A 16,970-nucleotide genomic window follows, 5' to 3' on the forward strand; every position below is an offset into this window, starting at 1 on the left:
ATGTATTTTCTGTGGTTCTGACCCAAGCAGTGGTTTAATGTCAAGGATAGATCCCCCATAACTCTGATAGTGTACACATGGAACCAAATGGACTTGTAAAGGGTCCTCTTGGTTCCATTTGTACACTCTCAGAGTTCCTTTAGCTACCAATCATTTAGCTGGGGACCACCTGTAACCCCCGGCCTCAAGGACCCCTGGGAGTCCCCTTATCAGACAAGTTCTGGAGCTATTGCCCCAAACGTCCATATCTAAAATCGCCACTGTTACAGATGCAAGAACAGTGGATTGTGTTTCAGCAATGCCAACTTTCTAGGAAGAGAAAGGCTGTATTTTGTTTCCATTGGCTTGGAAATCCCCACTGATGATGATGTAATTGGTGGGCAAGCAAGATACGGTTGAACATAAGTGTTCCTTTAACTGTTAAAGGAACTTATGTTCAACCGTATCTTGCTTGCCCACCAATTACATCATCATCAGTGGGGATTTCCGAGCCAATGGAAACAAAATACATCATCATCATCAAACTAACCCATCTACAAGCCAACAAAGACACGTTGTTAACTTGTACAGTAGATCGCAAGTGAAGAACTTGCTGTTGACACTGTCATACTATGGAGTGTAAATTAGTGGGTGTTTTTTTTACCCACTTGAACCCCAGCATATTCTGGGGGGAACATTAGCCAAAAATACCAGATCTACAAGCTTGTAGACCTATTCAAGCGTGTAGAGCTTGTAGATCGGCTATTTTTGACGAAGAGATTTGATAGATGTGAAAATAGTGGTCAAAGTACAGTTGCAACTCAAGTCCAGTTCTCTAAGACGTCAGGTTAAGTGGTCAACTCGGTTATGCTCTCATCATGCATAATATTGAATGTATCGAGACGTTTAATGTTAATGTTTAATGTTAATGGAGTTCCACGTATAGCCTCGGGCCAGTTTCAAACACTTCCCCTCCGAGTGGAATGTGGGAGGTGAACCATCTGTTGTCAATAGTGGTGCTGGTGGGCAGAGGTCAGGGGAAGAGGGTGATTACTCCACCGAAATAAGAACAACAGCTTTCTCTCTGCAAACAGGAATGCTCTTCTACACACCAGTGGTTCCCAAACCATTCAGGTTGAGACCCAAAAGAGGGATTAGACATTTATCCGGGACCCCCAAACTACTGAAAATAGCAGATCTACAAGAGATTTGAGCTTGTAGATCGGCTACTTTCACTACTTCTTAAACATTTGTTTTCTATTATGGAATGTCTTCCATTTATTTGTATTTATTTTAAGAAATTGATTTTATTTTTAAATTCATGAAAAATCTAGCTTTCTTGCGAGCAATAAAAATGTCGGGGGGTGCATACTTAGTTTAGACTAGTCATTGGTTAGACATGGGTTAAGGTTAGGTTTAGGTGTACTGCCCCGTGGGAGGTTAGGGTTAGGGTGAGGGTTTGAGATAGGTTGTGGTTGTAGGACTAATGACTGGTCTAACCAATGACTAGTGGGCGCCTGCTGGCCTAGTGGTCCAGGCGCATGCCACAATAGGCTCTGGCCTGACGAGTCCCGTTCATGATGACCTTTGCTGCATGTCTCTCCCCTTCTCTCTCCCTCTTTCCTATCAATCTTCACTTGAAACTAAAAATAAAAAATAAATGTTTTAAATATATTTAATTTCTATTTAATCGAAAGAAGATCTTAAAGCTGGATTTATACTTTGTTGTGTGCCGGTGTTGTGCACAAAAAATAGCCAATCTACGAGCGAGCGACGTGAAACGGTGTGTGTGTCACCGCAACAAATGATATCAAGTCAATATCCCTTGACGGTATAAACATATACACCATACATTTAACAAATAAAAGGCACGGTATATATTATGCAATGACATTATACACATTTATTCATTTTAAAACATGTTCCCAATGACCTGCGGTAATTATGCCGTGGACCAGCAGTGGTCTGTGGACGTGTGGTTGAGGAACGTCGCTCGCCGGTCTGCGGCCGTGTGTAGAGAGTATAGAACACGCGGGCAGGATGCCCTGGGCTTTATTAAGCTCAGGATGCAGGATACACACTATTCATGAAACCACAAAGCCTGCAGTGTTGTGGCAGAGACCCCCTCGGGTCCTTCATTTCTCCTGGGAACCTCAGCACTTCCACAACAAGGAGTCACACCGGAACAATGCAGCATCTCCGAGAAAAAACGTCTTCAGCCTGTGAATTCAAGCACTAACCTTTCATTGTAGACGCCACTGGATTCCCATTGAGAGCAGGGGCGAAATGTACAGACTCCAGGCAACGAAAGAAGCACCTGCTTGGATTATGTGGTTAATACGGAAATAGAGGGAGAGGAGAGAAAAAAAGAAACAAGTTCAACAATTTCTCTCTAGTTTCCCCCCTTTTGTCTGTGTTATGTGTCAAGTATTTTGTGCTCTTGATCAGATGTTCTCAAAGTGGGGTCCGGGGGTCCATGGGGTGGGGGGGGGGGGGGGGTGTTCCTGGCAGGTCCTCAGATAGTTTGGAACCAATCAGACCCTTATGTGTAACTGTCAGTTACAGGTGTCCATCGTGGCCTGAATGAATGCCAAAACTTGGGGTCCTTGAAAGGGATAAAAGTTTTAGAAACCACATGTCCTTGAATAAGAATCATTCATTGACATTGCCAATAATACTAAACACACACACACACTCTGACTGCACCTGAGTTCACATGGCGGAAGCTCACAGCTAAATGGAAGCGCTGCTGAATGGAAGGACTAATTAGTCTGGTTAATGGAATGTGCTGTAAGTGTTTTTTCCTCTTTTTAAACGCACAGGAAGGCAGGTTTTCTTACACTATTCAGGGAGGAGCAGTGGTGCATTCAGGCTACATACAGACAAGGTTTTCTTAGATTAACCTCAAGGATGTTGTTTACTAGCTCGGCGTAAATCAGCCATTCACACACTTCTGTGCGCAGAGGCCACGAGTGAGTCTTTTTGTGTGACTCTGTTAAGCCCTTTTCAGACAGGGGGGTGGTGTGTGGGGGGGTCCGATACAACCCCTACAGTACGCACTCGCTTCGATCCGCAAGGCCGCACTGAGGGCCTCCCCACGTGAATAGACGCGTTTTAAGCTACGTGTCGCGTAGGGGAAAAAAGCACAACGCGTTTGTACTGTTGTCGTGGGTGGGCGTGTCCATGAGACGAGCACAGAGGCAACAGTTTCAGAGAATTACTAGGCACCTCTGTCGCTTCCAGGCCCTATAATCTCCTCTAATTAAAGAGTTACCAGAGAACAAGTGACAATGTCAAGAATAATTAGTGACATTTTGCTTTGGCGATGAAATTTGTGTGAAGGTCTAAATCTAAATCTAAATCTAAATCTTTCAAAAGTAGCAGAAATACAAGCTGGCTATGTGTAGCATCATACATTTAGGATAGTATTGTCACAATATCACTGGTCATATAGGTATTTGGTCAAAAATATCATGGCATTTAACACATTATGCTGCAATGCTGCAACAACTAAACATTTGTTCAAAGATTGTTGGACAACCACTTCAGAGGCTCTATACATCCACCTCTAATACTAGCCATGTCTTGTATGGAGAGTATAGATTGCTGCCTTCAGGAAGGAGATATATGTTCCAGCATACAATAAAGTCAGATAGGAAGAGTTATTTTGTCCACCAATCAACTCTGAGGCTTAATCAGGATTTTGGCCAGGACAAGACCGAGCTGTGGACATTGCTCTCTGCCCTTATGTTTCTATGTATGTAAATGTATTTTATTTTACTTTTTTGTCCTGTGTTATGTCAAATGTGTATATGTGTTGCATACAAGGCCGCTGGGTCACAAAACTAATTTCAGTGCAAACTGACAAAGTACTATATCATATCATATCATATCATTATATGCCCTTTCATTCTTTCAAAATAGCGAAGTGGGGTGCCCACATTTAGACCCACATTTACCAGAGAACTGTTCCCAGGTTTGAACAACGAGGAATACCAGGTTGTCATTGGCAACGATACGACCCGGTACATCATCGATGACCTGGAGCCTGCTCGTAACTACACCTTCTACATCGTGGCCTACATGCCCATGGGAGCCAGCCGCATGTCAGACCATGTCTTCCAAGACACCCTCGAAGATGGTGAGGCATTTACCATGGCATAAAACATTTGATTCTGTGGAGATTTTTGAGGGGTGCTTCCGCGCTAGCCCCTCCTATGCCCATGTGTGTGTGTGTGTGTGTGTGTGTGTGTGTGTGTGTGTGTGTGTGTGTGTGTGTGTGTGTCAAAAAAGATAAAAAGCACACCCGTGTGAAGTGAGGGGCGCTCTTACCGTACATCATCATGACGTAAAATAGACACTATGCCTATTTGTTCAGAAATGCACTATGACATAAAATTCTCCATTCATTGTCAAAGGGAATTTAATGTTTGTTTGTGGACGGTAACTAAAAGCTGGATGTAGGAGGGGCTAGCGCCCCTCAAAAAGTGAGGACGCCAAAAATGATTGGCCGGAATGTGATGATGTATGATACTAAGAGCGCCCCTCACTTCACACGAGTATTATTCTTTTTATATCATATACTATATTTAATAAATCTAGCTATCCTGGATAGCTTGATTCTAGGCTTAAAATATGTTAGTCCCATTGCCCTATATAGTTCAGAACATTACTGTATATTTCCAAACATTACTGTATAGTTCCAAACACTACTGTATGTATAGTTCCAAACATTACTCTATAGTTACAAACACTACTGTAGCCTATGTATAGTTCCAAACATTACTGTTTAACTCCAAACAGTTAACCTCGCGTCACCAGGCTTTCCAACTCGGAGGAAAGCCTGCAGGTCTGTGTTACAAAAGTGCCGTGTGAACCGGTCTGGAGCGGATGATATCGTTACTATGTTGTAGTCATTGTTTTGTAGTCATCAGGCAGGAAGAATCATCCGAAAAATCGGTGTGAGGGAAAAAGAAGTTCTGAATGATTGTTGACTACATGAAGTAGCGATATCATCCGCTCCCGACCGGATCATAAACCTGAAAAGGAATGCTGCGCAGGCTACCAAACAGTAGGCTACTGTTTACTGTATAGTGGATAGTGAGAGGGAGAAGGCAGAAAGGAGCGAGTGAGGGTGGGAGAGGTCATCTGGTTGCCACGTCTTGTGCCACTTCCTCTCAGCTGCCCTGAGAGGTGTTCGCTCAGCTCTGAGGGTTTCAGATAACCAGGGTCCAGGGAGCCAGCGGACATGGCCTGGAAGCGAGGGGACAGTTACGGTCGGACACAGATGTGATAGCGGAGAGAAAGGATGAAGTTGCAGCATCAGTTGAGAGGGAGGAGAAGGAATTCGGGGAGGGTAGAGAGGTGAGGATAGAGGATGAGGAAGTGCAAGGGTTTATGGACCTCAGGTTACGTCGAGTGGTGACGGTCTGAGGGTGGGTAGGTTTAGGTGGAAGAGTAGAGAGAGAGAGAGAGAGAGAGAGAGAGAACCAGAATATTGAACCAGTTCAGTGTGTTTCCACTGAAAATGATTTGGCTCAGAACCCTAAAAGTTGGTTCGGACCTGGAACCAAAAATTGGCCGCCGGCGCCGTGAAAGAACCAAGGTTCCAAGAATCTAGAACGGAACCAGTTCTAGGACCAAAGTTATTTTGGTAGAAAAGGGGGTGGGAGGAGAAGGAGACAGGGAGTGGTCGAACTATACAGTATCATTTGGAATAGCTACCAGCTCACGTTGCGAGCTTGTAGATTGGCTAGGTCTTCAAGTAAGAACATGCCCCTTATTCTCCATCAAACCCAGAATGTAATGAACAAAACCACCTAACAAAACCTATGTTTCTATGTCAGTGGTTCTCAAACTATTTCATGTCTGATGTCAAGGACCCCAAAAAGTGTATTATTGTGTATTTGGCCGCCGACCCCATCTCAAAATATGTTGTTCCAGGGACCCCCCAGAAGCAAAGATATGAGTTAAAAACATTTGCCATATGCTATTTTTCAACAGCTAAAGTATAAAATGATGCTTAAAGTGATTTAAAAAGCTGCTTTCCCCGGGTTTTCACGGGTCAAACTAAACGAGTCCTTGTGCTGGTTCTCCTCCACACCACAGTGCCGCTGCGGGCCCCGGAGCTGAGCCTGACCAGCCGCAGCCCCACGGACATCCAGGTGTCGTGGCAGCCGCTGCCGGACAAGCTGAGCCGCGGCCGCGTGTCGGCCTACCGCCTGTCCTACCGCACAGTCGCCGAGCAGGCCGCCAGTCAGATGGAGCTGCCGGGAGACACCACCGCCCACCTGCTGGAGCGCCTGCAGCCCGACACCATCTACCTGCTGCGCATCGCCGCTGCCACCGGCGTGGGCTGGGGAGAGCAGTCGGCCTGGACCTCCCACCGCACCCCCAAGGCCTCCAGTGCCAAAGGTACGAAACGCCAGAGACTGTCTTTTTTTGTGTGTGTGTGTGTGTGTGTGTGTGTGTGTGTGTGTGTGTGTGTGTGTGTGTGTGTGTGTGTGTGTGTGTGTGTGTGTGTGTGTGTGTGTGTGTGTGTGTGTGTGTGTGTGTGTGTGTGTGTGTGTGTGTGTGCTTGTGTTACGGCCCCAGCCTAGGGGAACCGAGGCGCAACGTGAAAGTATGGAACCCCTCTCTCCAGAATGACCATCTAAATCTGTTTTCTGGAAAAACCTCAATATATATTCAAAATTTTCATCCGGGAACCACTTTTGGGGTTGTTGTTGCTATACAGTATATAGCAACATATATATATATATTTATTTTTCTGCAAAAATATAAATATCGGACAACTTAGGTTTTTATAGAATCGGCCTCATGCAGGTCTACATGGGTTAAGTTTTAAGGATATGGGAGCCCGCATGAGAAGAGCTTTTGCTCTAATAATCTTGTTAAGGCATTGCGTTTTGTTACTCGCTGACCTTTGGCCTGCAGTGTCAGTAACATTGGAATGGCTTCAGTCATGGGTCATAAAGAAGAGGGACCCAGGCCTCCGGGAGCGCAGGAGAATAGGGCCGTTCAGAACCTAACATCTGAGGCTTTGGGGTGGGGGTTGGGTTGACGATGGGGGAGGATTATTATTTTTTTCCCATCTCTGTTTTCTTTTTTTTATCTCTGTTTTCTCGAAGTCTCCATGTATATGCACAGGAAAGGGTTCTTCATTGGTCATTGGTTTTAAAGAACTGTGGTGTTAGCAGAACGACAAGCTCACAACACGTCACAATCATGACACGTTGTGAGCTTGTTTCTGCTATTTACTGCATGCAACACCATCATGCTCCTAACCTATGGTATAAATCAGGCTACTTGCTCACAGTGCTTGCAGTCTTGCCACTTGTAGGTAGGAGTGAAGGTTAGGTGGACTTTGTTGTGGCTGGTTCCTGGAAAGAGAGAGAGAAGGTAGGGGGGATGATCACTGCTGTGTTTTGTCTACAATTAATTTACTTTCGACCGCAAGGCCATGGGTTCGATCCCGGGCACCACCAACTCAGTGTATGAGGAGCACGGCTTGAAGTCGTGCGGTAAATACTGGGAGCTGATGTTAGGTGTTGCGCTTCACGTCAGCAATCCATCTCCCATTAACAGTAGGATCTTCTTTTCTTCTTCTCTCGAAACTACGAGCGCTGTCCGTGGTGATCATCCATCCGAGGTTCGGATCTGATTTGTGATTTTTCATCGCATCGCAATCGAAATATTAACGTTTCTGCCGAATAATTCTATTCTTACGGGTACAGGCTTTAGTTCCGACATACTATTGGTCCGACTGTCATTAGACTGACAACCTACCTCAAACCCTAACCTAACCATAACCGCAAGCACGGGAGCAGCGCATGTTCGACCGCATGTCCGACCGTTGTTTCCGCATGTCGGACCTTTGGTGTGTCTGCGAGTGGGGAAAATGGAAGTGAAAGTGACTGAAAATGACTGGCTGGCACAGCTAACTGCCCATATGGTTGTCCCATAAAAACGTGACTCTGTGAGTCTGTGACCCACAAATGAGTCCCGAGTCCCGACCCACTGTTTGGGAAACAGTGCTCTAATCTAATGTGATCCTTCTTGTGTCTCTACAACAGTCCCTCTGGCTCCTGAACTGCAGCTGGAGCCTCTGAACTGTACCACCATCGTGGTGCGCTGGAAACTGAACCCAGGGAACTCTGCCAGTGTGCAGGGCTACAGGCTGTTCTACCACGAGGAGAGCCAGCAAGAGAACGCGCCCATCCAGCTGAGGGCCGCCGATAACACTCACACCATTGGAGGCCTTGGTGAGTTTAGGTTTTATATTTGATTTTATTTCTTAACCGCTTTTAAGTCACAATAGTCTGTATGCACAGCAGCCATATTTGAAAGAAATTGTGAGTCGCCTTACTGCCTTCGCAGATCTTACTAATGAACCCCTCGCTAAGCCCTACCCACTCCACTCTGCCAGACCAAGGTCTAGCAAGCTGTGCACCCATTGAGATGCATGTTAAATGACGGGATTTCTCCATGTAAATAATCATATAAATCGATCATTTCAGTAGCAAGAGCTTCAGACGTGTAGGAGGAGAGAGACCCGCACACTGCCACTGTCTGGTTCAAGAGCTTTTTATTTAATGTCAATAAAGCAACGTTTCGATCTTTCGACCTTCCTCAGGTCGAAAGACTGAAACATTGCATGTGGCAGTGTGCGGGTCTCTCTCCTCCTACACGTCTGCTGTTTTATCGCCTACGCACCTGCTGTTATAGTAAGTCAAGTGTGCGGAAGTCTTCTCTTCAATAGTAGCAAGAGCTTCAAAATGTCTTCTAAATCTAGTCAACCAGGCCTGCAGTAGGCTATGCACTGGAACAATGTGCATGACATTATTTAAATAAACTAGAAATACACTACAAAGACATGTTAGAGGGAGAAACAGTATCCAACTCACTCAACTTTAACGACGGCATGTAATGCACGGTAAGACTACGGTGATTTGTGTTATTGTCATCACCTGGGCGGTTGAGTCGTGTAACTTTCCCGACATTAAGTTGTGTATGTGTTCAACAACACAGCCATGCAAAATAACATTGACAGCTATGAGGGGACGGAAGCTTTCCCAACTTGGCCACGGTTGCTAAAATATTTGGATTTGGACAATCGCTTTTGGGGTGGGGTTTAGCGAAGAGTCCATTATACTAATTAAGACTCTGTTCCATTCTGGTCAAACAGAGTCAGGGTGCTGACTCTGCTACAGCAGTGGTTCTCAAAGTGCGGTCCAGGGACCATCATGGTTCCTTGAGGGGGTTCTAAATGGACCCTTATGGCTATGTAACTCTTGAGAGTGTACGCATGGAACCAAATGGACCCTTACTGGACTATTTGTACTATCAGAGTTATTAAAACGTTTGAATCCAAAGTGACTTACAAGTGTGAGATCGGAATAAGTATAGAGTAAACATGATCTCTAGTCAACAAATAATATGCTACGTATCTGTTCAGTATTTGGATGTTTTCCAGGCTTGGTTGAAGGACAGTAGAGAAATGTTTTGTTTGTTTTTGTACAAATGTATGTTGTTTTGAATGAAATAGCCACTAGTTTTTGTACAAATGTATGTTGTTTTGAATTAAATAGCCACTAGTTTTTGTACAAATGTATGTGGTTTTGAATCAAAATAGCCACTAGTTTTTGTACAATTCACAAATTAATAATTCATAAACCCTTTTGCGGCCGGTAGTCAGTAAAGTCCCACCAGGCAACACCTGGACTCGTCTCAGGCACACAGGCATAGCCTTTCCTCCAAATCAGCACACCTGTGCGAGGAACGCTGCAATAGTCTTTTCACCCCCTCCTGCTCCTACAGTGCTCCTCTCTGCCTATAGCGCCGCGCCGTCGCTCTACTGACAAATCTGACTGATTTACAAGTCAGCTGCTGACCACCTGGTTGCCCCTCCCCCCTTTAGGCCACAGATGGTCAGTTGTCCAGTGAGTTGGCCTGGGACCTCTGTCCTCTCCTCTCTGTCCTAGCTGACCCACAGGCCAAAAGGAGCCTCTCTACCGTCCAGCCCTGTCCACCAGCTGTTGGACGGATATTGAAATCCTGCAAAAAGAGAGGAGGGGGTGGGGTCTCTTTCTAAAGCCTAAAGGAAGCCCCCGGTTTGGGACTTGTGAAAAGACACGTACAGCCAATTAATCAATCACGACTTTGACTGTCTGTCAATAGAGCCTCTACTTTCTGCTGCCTGGCTGGCACCAGCTCTACGCTGCTCTACTACTCCCCTAGGGGTACGCAGATGTACTGCAGGTGGTACATTTGAGAAAGAATAATTACATATTTTCTCTTGACAAACATTGTATGAACCAGCATGCTGTTGAAGCCTTGTATGTCCAAACCTGTTATTTTTCAGGATATGAAAAAGAAGAATTGAAAAAACATGAAATAAAAAAATTGTCAGCAATCACAACGAGAACTCTGAGAGAAGTTCGAGAAGTTTTTATTTTAAAAAATGTTTATTTTATTTGAAAGTGAAATATCCCATTTCATGTTTTTTCATTAGCTACTATTCATAAAACCCCACATGGCAGTACATTATTGCGTTAAAAGAAATTGAAATATGGACATACATGGTTTCTATCTACAACAAATTAATCAATCAACCCCTATAGCATGGAGTGACATGACAAAATACCTCCTAGGTTGAGAAAGGAAAAGGAAGGATTCCTTTAACTTTCCCCCTCTTTGACAGAGCACTGTGCAAGCTGCGGTTCTGAGGACAGAAAAAAAGGCCTTGCTTTATTGTGACGTGTGATTTATGAGGTTGTTTTATGGCTGCTTTGAGCAGCATTGCTGGAGAGGACCAGGCCAGGACAGCACATCAAAGAGCCTCATTGTGTTTGGCCAGGAGGGACACAAAGGTAGTATATTAGCCAAGAGTCAAACACAACTCAACTCTCTCTCTCCACAAAATGTGCTGTAGCCCAGTGGTTCCCAAAGTAGGGTCCGGGGACCCCTAGGGGACCTTGAGAGAGTTCCAGGGGGTCCTCAGCTAAATGATAGTTAGGAACCAAATGGACCCTTATGGGGTGTACAAATGGAAGATCACAGGATCTACTGAATATGAAGGTATAGCCGCTACTGGGGGGAAGCCACACTGTGTGTCATAGGCTCAATTTGTCAGTTCACATGCAGTAGATCACGTGATCTTTTGTGGCCAGATGTAATTTTTGGGGGTCTAGTAGGACTATAGTAAATAATAAAAAAAGAAATCGCTATAACATTTTGTAAAAAAACAAACATATTTAGCCCCATGCTCGAATGCCCCCGCCCCCCTGTCAAAGGCAGCTAAAATCCCTAAAAAGAAAGAAAGCAGCAAAACACTCATCTTTTACTTTCTCTAATAACAACCTTGGTTGAAAAAACTGAAGTTGTCCTTTAACTGGATGGCCGAGTGGACGCTACAACAGCCACCATACAGCACGGAGGGCGTCGCACACAAACAAACATGCTGCTGGTGTGAAAACTAGAGCTGAACCTTTTCTGTTTTTTGTTTTTGCGTTGTCACCTTGTATAGCCTTTGTAGGGTCTGTATGTGACAGTAGAGAGTGAGAGAGAGACAGAGAGAGAGAGAGAGAGGAATTGTGTGTGTGTATATATGTGTGTGCATGCGTGCGTGAGTTGACATTTATGGCCACTGCTCAGGCAGTGCTTGCTGTGGCCAGGGGGTTGGGGGTCTTTCACAGTGCCGAACAAAGCCTCAGAGGCCAACAGGATCTGCACGGGGGGCTGTAAAAGTCAGGTGACCACGGACAGCTCAAAAATGTCCCTTTTAATACAGCCCGCGATAATTTATGGGGGGAGCAAAGGCCTCTGTGATTTACCCCTCTGGGAAAGACAGCGGAGCGGACCACCTTGGTACCTTATGATGTATGTGACAGCATACTGGAACACGTTGAAGGAGCACTCCTTTAACGTTTTCAACCTACCTTCGTATAATTGGTCCTCATGCACTGATGCTCATTGCAAGATGGCACCGTTCCTGTCCACTCACTCTGTGTCTCAGAGGAGGGCTGTGGACTGTTCAGAAACCTGTCCACTCACTCTGTGTCTCAGCGGATGGCTGTGGACTGTTCAGAAACCTGTCTACTCACTCTGTGTCTCAGAGGAGGGCTGTGGACTGTTCAGAAACCTGTCCACTCACTCTGTGTCTCAGAGGATGGCTGTGGACTGTTCAGAAACCTGTCCACTCACTCTGTGTCTCAGAGGAGGGCTGTGGACTGTTCAGAAACCTCCCAGTGACATTTTTTTTTCTAAAGATAAATTAGACGTTTGCCCGGGACCCAAACTAGTGAAAATAGCAGATCTAAAATCTGCAATTAAATATTAATTAAGTATTTTCACTACTTACTAACCTTTTTTATTTTTTTAATGAAATTCATGAAAAATGTTTGATTTTTTAATAACTTTTTTATGTTTTGAAATTTACTCGAGTCGTGACCCATACAAATCTGTACTTTCCACCAATGCCACTGAGTTGTCCTTGTTAAAGGTGCTCATCCAATCAGGGATCTTTTGGTTCTAACGAAAAAGTTAAATATTATAGTAAAAAGAAAATACCTTTTCAGGTCGTGATACCGATTTCATCCAATCAGGAGAGAGAACCCATTTATCAGCTGAAAACGTTGTAGTATTTCAGATTTGTTTGTCCCGTTTCATTACTTCCAATTTCACTTGTTTATCCTGAACGTGTACGAGCTCTCCTCCCTGGTTGAATGAAATTGGTACCCTAGACCCGAAAACGCAATTTAATTAAATAAATAACAATAAAAACAACTTACAGCACCGTTAAATTCTTGCTCTCTGTTCATGTGGTAGCATAATATATACAGTAAAATCCTCGGGATTTTATGTTCCATCTGTATCCTGTCTGACCACTCAGGACCCTTGGTGGGCATCATCACCTTATTAAGTGGGCATTTTATTCTGGTTGTTGTTGTTTCGCCGTTTTGCATTCACTTCCTCATCCCTCCACCCTTCAGGGAGCCCCCCCCCCCCCCCCCCCCACACACACACACACACACACACACACACACACACACACACAACCCCTCCTTTTGCAGGACACACACACACACACACACACACACACACACACACACAACCCCTCCTTTTGCAGGATTTGGCTTGCTCAGATTCCATGTCAAAGGTCGTGGCCCAGATGTCACAACCTCCCTCGCTCCCAAGCCCCTCTGTGTGCTGCATAATGCCGGCAGCTCCATTGTGTTGATGTTGGTCCTGCCGGGTGGAGGTGGTGGAGGTGGAGGTGGGTGGAGGAGTGTGGGATTCTTCCTCTGACTGCTCCTCTTCTTTTAGAGGTCGACACCGAGCCACAAACAAGACAAAAGCCCTGGGGATTGTCCAGAATCTGGCCCCTCCGTCCCGGGGCAATAAATGCGCCACGATGGCGCAAGAAAGGCACAGAGTGCAGAGAGAGAGAGAGAGAGAGAGAGAGAGAGAGAGAGAGAGAGAGAGAGAGAGAGAGAGTGAGAGAGAGACAGAGAGACAGAGAGACAGAGAGACAGAGAGACAGAGAGAGAGTTGTCCATAGGTGTCATATATCATAAGAAAAGAGCTCAGGAACTTGTGCTGAAGCCGGGCTGAATCTTAAAAGGTCTGCACGGCAAAAGCAGACTGTCCATCCTTGACCACTTAAACCCTATAGCGGCCTATATGTCAGTTGACTGGAATCCCCCAGAGGTCTCTGCTTGGCCCCCTCATTGTCTCCCTCTACATCCAATCACTTCTATTTGGAAATCACTTCTATACTACCAGCTCACAAGAAGTCACAATAGGGACGCTATAGGGTTCGACTGGTTTTTTTATTAGATATTTATTCATACAGGTATATATCCCTGTGAGATACAAGACCTCTTGTTGGAGGGGAGACCTGTATAAAAAGCTTTCAACAACATAAAAAAAATGAAACATTGAAGTTGTGGCGTTCTGTTCTGTGATGAAGTGTGAAGGTACGAGAGAGGAGGAACCCCCGGCCCGAACAAAGAGGCTTGTCTCATATTTCACACCCCGTCGTGACCTCAGATTCTTTGAGAGTTTTATCTCGGCCTGACCTATCGCCCCGCTCCGGCTCCACTCTCAAACTCCTCTGCTCTATGGATGGTGGAGGAGGAGGGTCAACTCCACCCTTCTTAATCTCCTCTCACCCCCCCCCCCCCCAGCACCCTGTGGACTCCTCCCGCCCCCACTCCCACACTAAAACCTTAAAGTTGTTCTGATCGATATCTGATTCATAATAAGAGGTCGTATGCTCTGACCGCGGTGTGGCTATATTAAGATGGTCATGGTAGATTCAGAGTCATCGTGCGGTTACTGCATGGTAGAGGAGCTTTACAAACATTTGCGTTTAGCAGTCAGCTAGAATCTTGTGCTTGTAGATTGTCTGTTTTTGGTGCACGACAATGGCACGGTTAAATAAACACTTTGCAGAGTAGACTAGATTGGGGTTCCAGAGATGAAAAAAGAATCGAATCGACACGGAAATAGGAATGAAATGTTACTGTACATAGTGCAAAAGAAAAATAATCAAACTTAACAAGGCTATATAAGCTTCCGCAAGTCTCACTAACAACAGGACATTTCCTAGAGTGATGCTTGTGATCATACATGTGGAAACACAAGTCCATCCATAGGCTCTGTTATCATTGCATCTATTTAAAAATATGCAAATAATAGCATAAGTTAACACACTTCTCCCATTATATCATGTTCCTCTCACATCAGCTGTAGCCTACAGTAAAAAAAACAATTAACTCTTTGACCTGAGAAGATATTGTTACGTCTCAACCCCACATGCAAATTCCGAGTCAAAACCCTATCTCAGAAATAAAATGGCCATTTCTTTGTTCAAACGGCTTTTGTTCAGATTCGGGCCTCTCTCTCTCTAAGGTCATTGATTGTGGTGACCGCTGATGACCAGCAGCTCTGCCTTTCCCAGGGGCCATTGTGGCGTAGGTTTAACCTGGAGAGTTGAATAGGAGTGACCGCTGACCCAGTGGCCAGGCAGGCAGCAGCTCGGACTGGGGCAGGGCCAGTCCCAGAGCCCCAAAGGACAGGGTGACAGGAGGGTGATGGATAGCGGAGAGGAACACCACCACAGCCTGTCCTAAAGCCCTGACTGACCCCGTCTGAACTGACCAGCACACTCAGGGCTGTGCGAGCATCTGTTATTACCAGAGACTCTCACCCTCACCCACAGACGGGTCGCGGCGTGTCGTAGATCGGCTATTTTTCCTTTCTAGAGCTGCTTTTTTTTAAACCTTTTTCAAAACTATGTTAGCAATTTTTTATTTCAATGATCCCTGGGTCGAGATGCATTAGGCCACAGGCTCCCATTCAATATGGTTGTTTAGTTCTGGGACTCCACTCTGCACGTGCACGGTATAAATTCTTAATTTAACTCTGATAATTCCGTTCCATGTGTACACTCACGGGCCCCTTTTTCACCAAAATAACGTTGGTTCTAGAACTGGTTCCATTCTAGATTCTTGAAACCTTGGTGCTTTCACGGAACCGGCGGCCATTTCTTTGGTTCCAGTTCTTTTAGGATTCTGAACAAATTCATTTTCAGTGGAAACACTCTGAACTGGTTCAATATTAGGCGGGGGAAAAGTGAACCGGTTCAACCCCAGTGGAAACACTCTGAACTGGTTCAATATTAGGCGGGGGGAAAAGTGAACCGGTTCAACCCCAGTGGAAAAGGGGCCTCAGAGTTACAGGCATTTACGGGTCCACTTGGTTCCTAACTATCAGTCATTTAATTGAGGAAATCCCCCCACCCCCAAGGACCCTCGTGGGTCCCCACCCAGAACACACATTTTGTATGAATCAGTCAGTATGGAGGTGGATGTACTGTAGGCAGCTGTCTGTCTGTCCTGCATGCCTCAAGCGATGCCGTTTTGATCTCCATTCATGTGTGTGTGTCCCGTCTCTCTCTCTCTCTGAACCAACAGACCCGAGGAAGAAGTACCACGTTAAGCTCCTGGGCTACAACTTCATGGGAGATGGATACCAAGCAGACCAGACCGTCAGCACCCCTGGATGCGTCTGTATGTTCCACACACGTGCACACGCACGCACGCACGCACGCACGCACGCACGCACGCACGCACGCACGAACACACACACACACACACACACACACACACACACACACACACACACACACACACACACACCAAAGATAAATGGTCGTTCATTCACATCCAAGCATGATGAGCCGTGGTGGGAAAAGTACTCACATGTTTTACTTGAGTAGTGGTGTGCATTCTAGCCATCCACTTCTGTTAGGACTATAATAAGGACATAGTTATCATTATAGTGATCGTGCTTGGTGCAAACAGCCTTTAAACAGTGTAATATTTTATTATAAGATTGATTGCAGTAGAACTATCTGTTCCAACAACCTGAATGTCTCTCTCTCTCTCTCTCTCTCTCTCTCTCTCTCTCTCTCTCTCTCTCTCTCTCTCTCCTCAGCCGTTAGAGACCGCCTGGTGCCGCCTCCTCCGCCACCGCATCACGTCCACTACAAGGCCAACAGCTCGTCCTCTGTCTTCCTGCACTGGGGCCGTCCGGCCTTCTCGTCCAGCCAGACGGTCAACTACACGGTCCGCTGCAACCCCGTGGGCCTGCAGAACGCTTCACTCGTGCTCTACCTGCAAACGTGAGTTACTTTGTTGAGACCTGACTCTGAGACCAGATTCTACAAAAAGTCATGATGACGGTTTTCTGAAAAACCTGTGTTTCTATGTCAGTGGTGCTCAAAAACTATTTCATGTCAAGGACGACCCCAAATGTATTCGGCCGCCGGACCCCCATCTGAAAATATGTTGTTCCAGGGACCCGCCAGAAGCAAAGATATGAGTTCAAAACGTTCACTGTGAAAGAATATATATTAAAAGATTTGGGCCACATAGAGAGACAAAAAACAACAACAAAAACGCCCCAAGGAGTGGGGAGCCCCA

General features: G+C 45.6%; 1 protein-coding gene across 1 annotated transcript in view; it reads left to right on the forward strand.

Moving 5' to 3' along the window:
• Positions 1-16,970, forward strand: part of prtga (protogenin homolog a (Gallus gallus)) — a gene marked incomplete at both ends in the record, with an annotated part of 49,749 nt that overhangs the window by 21,776 nt on the left and 11,003 nt on the right. The window contains 5 exons of the mRNA XM_079496322.1: positions 3,956-4,120; positions 6,088-6,393; positions 8,055-8,243; positions 15,960-16,055; positions 16,483-16,669. Coding sequence (XP_079352448.1) covers positions 3,956-4,120; positions 6,088-6,393; positions 8,055-8,243; positions 15,960-16,055; positions 16,483-16,669 — 943 coding nt within the window. The remainder of the gene's footprint in view (positions 1-3,955; positions 4,121-6,087; positions 6,394-8,054; positions 8,244-15,959; positions 16,056-16,482; positions 16,670-16,970) is intronic.

This window comes from Electrona antarctica (assembly GCF_951216825.1).
Source record: "Electrona antarctica genome assembly, chromosome: 3".
NCBI lineage: Eukaryota > Metazoa > Chordata > Actinopteri > Myctophiformes > Myctophidae > Electrona > Electrona antarctica.